We start from the raw sequence: 8,237 nt of genomic DNA, 5'->3' as shown, positions 1-8,237 counted from the left end.
CTTAAGACTGAAAAATGTCGACCAAAGAAGTGGGTATCTCGAAGTACTGTTTGCCAGCAATGTTAGGACCCAAGAAATCTGGAACAAACGAACCAACAAACATATAGAATAGAACAGTGCATGCTCACAGCCACTAGTTCAACTCTGTCACATTTTAGTTAAAGGTGAAAGCTTGTCATCCTTCGCCTCACTGCGGCCGTGGCTCCTTTGTTCTCAGTTTCCAGGGTATCTTGGCAGAGAAACTCGCAAAAGCAGATCGCACTGAACTCTTGCCTGAGTCGGAATTGTCCCTGGGCACTACTACATGTTGTGGTTGTGACATCTCTCCCAGCACGATGTCTGCAACGCGAGGCGTGGCAGTAACAGAAGCGGCGTGCTGTTGCGGGTGCGCTTGTTGCTGTGTAAATATATCCTTAGAAAGAATGGTCCCTCTGGTTGTCTTCCTACTAATATACGACAGCGTATCCGTCCTGCGTGAGGAAGCAGACGGAATCTCGTACAGCTGACGGCTCAGGCTGCCCTGGTGGCATTTTTCTCCTCCTCGGCGGACCACGGCCGTGCTCAGGTCCTGGCGCTGGGTAATGGCAGCAACCTCATCCATTAGCGCGCGTTGGTAGTCGTTCAGTTTTTCTTCCAGCATTGCTATCTTCTTGCGGCTGATGTTGTATTTCTCGACTGCCAGGCGGGCCTCTGCTTCTGCCGCCTCTGCTTGCCGTATTGCCCCGGTGAGCCTGGTGTTGAGGGCGTCGAGTTTTTGTTTGATGAGGGTTATGTGATCGTATGTCATGATTAGACCAAGGACAGATATAAATGCAATAGCTGTTGTTATATCGCCGAAGGTCAAAGGGCCCATGGTGAATGGGGAGCGGTTTTGGTGTGTTGGAGAGCGTAAACGTAAAGCCTTTTGGATCTCAGGGGAGCGGAGTACAATTGAGACGGCCACAGATCGAGAAATATCATAGACACATAATGCAAAGAAGACCGAGGCAGGATGCATACAGTATACCATAGGTGGAGAGTAGAGAGAGAGAGAGTAAAATCAACAGCAAGAGGGGGAAGTATGAGGGTACCTGGGAATGTACCCCCAGGTATACGAATGCACTATGTTCTTTTGGCAATTGCATTCCAGCTGGCAGCAATCAGGAACACAATCTAGGCCACAATTTCCTCGATGGATAGATAAAGGACTGCCGACATTTCTATGTGATTTCGTCCGATCTTGATTTGTGTTGGGCCTGAGCAGGTTGGCTCGCACGCATAGGCCACGGGAATATGGGAGATCTCGGCTTCATCATTCCTATTGACAAACAGGCATAATAGTAGGTATCAGTCATCTGGAATTTGCGCACGAGAGCTATCTTGGTATCTTCTCCCTTTATACAATGTATCCGCTGCGAATATCCTGTATATTTGTAATTTATTGTGGTTGATTTAACCTTGCAGCCTCCAGGGTTACTTTTGGCTTCTTTAGCGGCCCAACACCTACCGAGCCAATCAAAGCCATTTCTGGAATATCTTCAAAGGGACTCGGATACATATGATATACCCCTACTCCACGTGCGTTGTATACTATGATGCATGTTCGAGAGGTATTATTTTTTTTGATATCGGCACATATGTATTTGTTATAAATTGACTCATTGGCCGCGCCTGCATGCGACGAGGGCTCTTTGCAGGGCCAACGCGCGGACCGAAAGCTACAACACGGACAACTTGATCTTTCAACCTCAGCCGGCCGTTCTTCCCGAACAACATGTTGCGGCTGCTGAGAATTGAATGATGTGGAGTCTCTTGAATAGGGGGCGGATTCGGTCGACACTCTCTTCTTCCCCTGCCTATCCTAACGCAACCTACCCATATATGTGCGGTATTTTTGTTAGCATTTGCCTAGAGAGCGTAACACCCCCTTCCCCCCCCCCCCCCCCCTTCCCCCCCATTCGTTATTTGCACGGTCAATGAAGAGTCACGGCTATGCATCTCTCGACTACGAAAGGCTTCTTTTTGCAAGGCACGGCCTTCGTGCTCTGTTTGCTCCTGTCTGCAACTTTCTCGAGCTGTCGAGATGATGCCCAAGCGCCCTTGCAGGCTGAGTCGCCCAATCCCCTATTTCCATCGCCGGCTGCGGCTACAGCAAAGAGGGTTGCAGTGATTGGTATGTTATTCCCTTCTATGTCTACAAGGCAATAATATATTGACGACGGTTTTTCTATTTACCAAGGTGCCGGGTCTGCTGGTACTTCGACAGCCTACTATCTGCGACAGTATACCAATTTCTTCTCCATCCCACTCAACATCACCGTTTATGAGCGGGCCTCCTACGTTGGCGGTCGATCTACCACCGTCAATCTGTTCGACGACCCTTCCCATCCAATTGAACTTGGGGCATCCATCTTTGTCGAAGTGAACAAAAACCTTATTGGAGCCTCGAAGAAATTTGGCCTCAAATTGAGAGATGCAGACTTTGGACAGCCCAAGGAATCCACCTACAGCTTGGGAGTCTGGGATGGCAAAGAGTTCGCTTTTCTCCAATCGCGAACAGACGCCTATTGGTGGAACGTGTTCAAGCTGCTCTATAGATATGGCTGGGCTCCTATGAAGACACAGAATCTCATGAAGGAGACAGTCAACAAGTTTTTGAAGCTCTACAAGTTCCCCTATTTTCCCTTTCAGTCCTTATCCGACGTGGCAGTGAGCACCGGGCTTGCTGAAGCAGCCTGGACTTCTGGCGCGGAATACTTGAAAGATAATGGTATAGCAGAACTATTTGCCAGGGAGATTATCCAGGCCAGTACACGAGTGAATTATGGCCAGAACCTGGGCTTGATCCATGGCCTCGAGACAATGGTATGCATGGCGACTGATGGAGCTGTCGCTGTGGAAGGGGGCAACTGGCAAATTTTCCAGTCCATGCTCAACGCGTCGAAGGCAACAGTGAGATTAAACTCACCTGTATCTAGCATTAAGCTTTCGGACAATAATACATACACCGTCAGCTATCAGGACGCAGGCGGCGATGGTGGTAATAGTTTTTCTGTCGAGCAAGAAACATTTGATCATGTCGTCATCGCTAACCCATTTCAATTCTCGAATATCTCTTTGTCTCCCCCACCAAAACGGCCGCTTCATTCTCCGCGCTACGTTGACCTGCACGTCACCATTTTTGCCTCCCCCTATAAACTCTCACCGGAATATTTCAAAATGCCCAGCGGCTCCTCAGTCCCCGAAGCTGTTCTCACAACATTGCCCGCCAACGTCAAATTAGGCGCCCGCACTGATGGTGTCGGCCCGGCTCAATTCTGGAGCATCAGCACGCTGAAAAAGGTGGAGGCACCAGCCAAGTTCTCTTCAGGATGGCATTTCAGGTGGCTCTTATTATGTATACAAGGTTTTCTCGCCAAAGCCGCTGAAGGCAAATTTTGTATCTGACATTCTCGGAATCGACGAGGCACGTATGTTCGACAACAGCAGTAGCAGCAGCAGCGGCAGTGAAACCAGCTATACTGCGGACCAGCGCATAGCGGATATCTCCAAGTCTCACATCAGCTGGTACTATGAGAAAGTGTGGCAGTCGTACCCATACCTGTACCCGCGGGTGACGTTTGAAGATATAAAACTGGCGCCTAATCTATGGTATACCAACGGGATGGAGAGCTTTATATCGACGATGGAGACTAGTTCGTTATCTGGGATGAATGTTGCCGGGTTGATATTGTCTGAGTGGGTTTCAAAGTTTGAGACGAAGCTGAAGAAGTTCGAGGACGGCCTTGGGCTCTAAACTTTTGTTCTATTTCGCTTCGTCTCGTCTTTTTCGCCAGGATTTGGAGTGTACGGGGTTGCAGGAACGGGAAAGACATCAAGGTGTTTTCTTCAGTTCACGGTTAATAATGATTTCTTTCTCTTTGTTTTGGGGAGAGGGGTTTTCTGGGGCGATGTCTTTCATTTGTCGTTGTTGTAGCGGATGTCATCCTTGGTTAGTTGTTATATTTATTATTAGATCTGGCCCTATGATCCACTTTTCCTTTCGACGCTCCCTTGGCATAGCCGGGGTGACGAAAGGCGTTGGATCACCTGAAATCGTCACCATCATTATCACCGTTACCACTATCACTGGCATTCATGACCATTATTACCATCCATGACCAAAGACCAAAGAAGACCAAAGCAGACCAACAAATCCTCCCCGCAAGACTTCTTTCCAGAAACGGCAACTGACGTCTCGGGACGCAGGCGGAATTACATAAGCCAGCCGCCTGACTGCCGCTCGTGCGCAAACTGCTTGGCGGCGCGGCTCCGCTTTTTGCCCGGAGGCTCTGTGGGACCTGGACAGCTCCGACTTCGATCCAACCAACGACTCAACGACGGCGTCCTGCGTTTCACGACTTCACCCCATCTTGCATCTCCTGTCCTCTTGGTCCAGCGATGGATGCTTCTCCCCCCCCTCTCCGCCTTGCCTCCGCCTTGCTGATTCGTTAGAGCTAGTTGGCTAGATACCGGGATAGAAACCCAAGCTGGTGCTGTTCTACCCGATCCGTTAGTTCCCGTCTTGCACTTGGAAAAGCAAACAGGCATTTTGTCGGTGACCCGCGAATAATACCACTCGTTGTTGGCTCATTTTATTTCTTTTTTATTTCTTTTCTTTCTTTCTGTTTTTTGTGTGGATGTGCAATGGTTATTCCTTTTTGATGTTTAAATGATACCCGTCAGTTTAAGCTACGCTCAGCGACTAGTTAGGTTTTTTTTTTTTTTTTTTTTTTTTTTGGCCCAGCTCGGCTCTTATTCTTTACTTTTCAAATTACCGTTGTCTTCAAGCTCGGTGTCTGCCTAAGCGCACAAGTAAGCTTTCATCCTGCCTCGATTTCCCCATATATCTCCACATTACCACACTTGGCTATCTCTCTTTTTCCGAAAACCAAGAACGGAGCTTGCACACCTTTCGCAAGGTTCCTCCTGTTTCTTTCTCATTTATTGTTCCTTTGTTGCTAAATTCAACTGTCGACTCATGTATCCGCTAGGGCATAAATCTAACCCGTCACCCAGCAGTCTTACGTTTGACATCACGTTCCCTTTCGGTCACTAGGTCACTTGCTCGATAAACCCACAACCCTCCCGTCTTATCTTTGATACATCATAACAGCTTTCAACCTTATCTGCAATCATGCCTCCTGACGACGAATCGAGAACTGCAGGGTCCAGTAGCAGTTCGAAACCTCATCTCGCGTCCACGTACCGTCTCCCACAGAGCCATATCCCTGACCGATTAAGAATGGGCGATGATGAACATGAGGATATGACCGCTCCGCCTGCAGGCACAGCTGGTCGTGGAGGGAGGGCCCCATATATGCACCAGTCCGTCTTCTCCATGATCGCTGCCGCGAGCTCTAAAAACGATTTCCACAACCGTTTCGATGAATCTAGCGATGCGGAAGATGAGGATGCGGATGCGGCCCGGCTGTCCAAGGACCGCTTCTTATCGAATGATGGTGTCGATGGTCGTCGTGATGGTAGTGCTTCAACTAGCCATCTTCTGAATATCGCTAAGCGGGACAAGTCATCCGTACCCAACGCAGTGGAGGACCGTGGTCGACCGCATCATCGGAAGAGACTTTCGGAAAACAAGTTTTTGAAGTCCCTAGCGAAACTACCACATAGGGGTAATAAAGGCAAGGTGCCAGCACCTGAACCGGAACCGGAACTCGATCCAACAGTTACAAGCGAGCCGTCCTCGACCAAAGCTGTACGGCTGGTGGCCGCTACGGAGGCTCCAGTCCTGAGCCGCATGCTCGACGCACAGTCTCGCTTTGGCGAATCTGAACCGCTGCTTAACCCGACAGAACTTCCAGGGAAACCTTGTTGTCAACGAAAGGAATTGTCGCCTTCATCCCTACTTTCCGCGCGACTCATGGATATTTTTGGATTTGATAGACCGGAAAAGGTCATATCAGAATATCAATGCTGGTTGCTCCAGAGTGTGTTGCTTCAGGGATATATGTATATCACCGAAAAGCATATCAGCTTCTACGCCTACCTTCCGAAAAAGCCCCATACCATCATCAAATCAGGTTATCTCTCGAAGCGAGGACGCCAAAATCCGAAGTACAATCGGTACTGGGTTGCCCTCAAAGAGGATGTATTATCCTATTATATGGATCCTTCAAACTTGTATTTTCCAAGTGGTCATGTCGACCTACGTTATGGGATATCCGCCAATCTCGCAGAACAGAAGGATAAGGATAAAGATACAGATAACAACGTAAAGGATTTCACCATCACGACAAACAATCGAATATACCAGTTTCGGGCCGATAGTGCGACGAGCGCGAGGGAATGGGTGAAGACCTTACAGAAGGTTATCTTCAGGTCCCATAACGACGGTGATAGCGTTAAAATCTCATTGCCGATCGAGAATGTTATAGACATAGAGGAGAATCCTGTCATTGACTTTGCGCATACGTTCAAAATCCGTGTTGTTGAAAGCGGCGAAAGTTATGCTATTGATGAGGTAAAATTAAACCCGCGTCCCTGAACGAAATATATATATATATATATATAAGTATCCTGGATTAGTTTACGCTAACACTTTTGTGTCACTGTAGTATTTCTTTTCGTTTTTTGAATGTGGCAAGGAGGCAATTGAAGTTTTGAAAAAAATGGCCAATCATACCCCAGCGCAGCATATTCAACAAGCTATGCTTGCTCCTGATGGTGGCCATATCTCCGGGTGTCGTCGCTCTCACTCGGTCGATGTTATTTCACATTCGTCCACTCATGAAACAACGTTACTAGCCGAGGCCGTCAAAGCCACCCTGCGGCCGCTATCTCCTCTTGATAGTCAGTATGGAAGTCCTAAGCAGAGTCAGGATCTTCCGAGATCCCATTTTCGTACGTTTAGCCGTGGTAGGAGACTGCATAGCCGTGAATGCAGTGAGGCAGGGCTTGAACAAAAGAGGAGCGATAGTACAAACAGAGCAAGTGTTGGGGACAATCAAGATGAAAGATCTGCTGGGGGTAAACTGCAGAATTCTTCGGATTCGTTTGTTCAGTCGTTAGAACATGCCACGGAATCTTCTGCCATTTTACAGTCTACAAGCGGGACAGTAGAGTCTGCAAGTCAGATTTTGAACAGGAGCGATGTATTTCGGTCGCCCACCATTCACAGGCTACAAAATTCATTGTCTGGATCTGGGGAAGCGCCCCGACGCCATTCTGAGGATACCGCTCGTTTTCCTCCCACATCCGCCGATCTTCTACCTTTAAGAACACAGACGACACAGTCGCTTATGAAACAGGCCCAACAAGATGCTGGTAGTGACTCTGAACATGATTTTCAGCTTCGAAGCGTAGCGCCTTCTGCGTCATCACCAACTCTTCAGGAACTTATGAAGGCCGGTTCCTATCCGTTACAACGTGCGGCAGGGTTCGCTGGATATCTCAGAAACCGATCGAAGCACATGAGCAACCTTCTTGCAACCGAGTCAATGGGGTACTTTGAAAAAGTGTCTGGTATGTGGATAGGTGGAAAGAGACACTATGGTGACGGCGAAACTATCCTCTCTGAAGACAAAATGGTCGATCCAGAAGATGAAGAACAGGGATGCGAACATGGTGATAGATTTCGCACCCACTTCGCCCTGCCTCCATCGGAAAAGCTACAAGCTACATACTTCGCATATCTCCATCGGGTCATTCCGCTTTACGGTAAGTTATACATCAGCAATCGGGAAATTTTGTTTTCGGAGTCTGCTTCCAGGTACACGAACCAAGATGATCCTACCACTAAAAGACATAGAAAATGTCGAGAAAGAGAAGGGCTTTCGGTTTGGGTATCATGGGCTTGTTGTTATTATTAGTGGTCACGAAGAATTGTTCTTTGAATTCAATACCGCTCGATGCACGAGACGACTGTGCAGTTACTTTGCATCAAAATCTGCGAGTCTATTCGATACCTAGTTGAGTCCGGCTTGCTGGCACAGCAGGAGCGAGAGGAGGCTGATGCAGCAATGGCCGAGCACCAAATGCTGTAAGAAGCAAGGCTCGAAGGTATGGATGCACAGCAAAGCTCCCCAACATTATCTGCATCTGTGCTATTGTCGTCCACAAGCTCGCCCATTCTCTTTGACGATCCACGTGTTTCCATTGTGCAACTTCAAGCCGCAGGAGGCATTGAGGATTACATGTCTTACTATCGGCTCCCGAGGTGATGTCCAGTCCATACATTGCTCTCTGTAAAGGGTCTAATG

General features: G+C 48.3%; 4 protein-coding genes across 4 annotated transcripts in view; 2 read left to right on the top strand and 2 right to left on the bottom strand.

The window, feature by feature from the left end:
* Positions 1-187: 187 nt before the first annotated feature.
* Positions 188-853, bottom strand: HCAG_05400 (predicted protein; the record flags this gene model as incomplete). Its single annotated transcript, XM_001539883.1, has 1 exon — positions 188-853. One exon carries the CDS (start codon positions 851-853, stop codon positions 188-190), a length of 666 nt encoding a protein of 221 aa, XP_001539933.1.
* A 299-nt stretch (positions 854-1,152) lies between these two features.
* On the bottom strand, positions 1,153-1,537 carry HCAG_05399 (predicted protein; the record flags this gene model as incomplete). The annotated part of the gene is made up of 2 exons (XM_001539882.1): positions 1,153-1,297; positions 1,437-1,537. 2 exons carry the CDS (start codon positions 1,535-1,537, stop codon positions 1,153-1,155), a joined length of 246 nt encoding a protein of 81 aa, XP_001539932.1.
* A 434-nt stretch (positions 1,538-1,971) lies between these two features.
* On the top strand, positions 1,972-3,775 carry HCAG_05398 (conserved hypothetical protein; the record flags this gene model as incomplete). Its single annotated transcript, XM_001539881.1, has 4 exons — positions 1,972-2,152; positions 2,219-2,931; positions 2,965-3,321; positions 3,350-3,775. The coding sequence occupies 4 exons, from the start codon at positions 1,972-1,974 to the stop codon at positions 3,773-3,775; spliced, it is 1,677 nt and encodes a 558-aa protein (XP_001539931.1).
* Positions 3,776-5,155: 1,380 nt separating this feature from the next.
* HCAG_05397 (hypothetical protein) overlaps positions 5,156-8,237 on the top strand; it is a gene marked incomplete at both ends in the record, with an annotated part of 4,760 nt that continues 1,678 nt past the window's right edge. Inside the window, 3 exons of the mRNA XM_001539880.1 lie at positions 5,156-6,499; positions 6,594-7,695; positions 8,023-8,194. Of these exons, the coding sequence (XP_001539930.1) occupies positions 5,156-6,499; positions 6,594-7,695; positions 8,023-8,194 (2,618 nt within the window). The remainder of the gene's footprint in view (positions 6,500-6,593; positions 7,696-8,022; positions 8,195-8,237) is intronic.

This window comes from Histoplasma capsulatum, genomic scaffold (genome assembly GCF_000149585.1).
Source record: "Histoplasma capsulatum NAm1 scaffold_5 genomic scaffold, whole genome shotgun sequence".
In the NCBI taxonomy this organism is placed as follows: Eukaryota; Fungi; Ascomycota; class Eurotiomycetes; order Onygenales; family Ajellomycetaceae; genus Histoplasma; species Histoplasma mississippiense.
The sequence above is the reverse complement of the archived record's forward strand: the minus strand, read 5'-3'. Positions and strand labels throughout refer to the sequence as shown.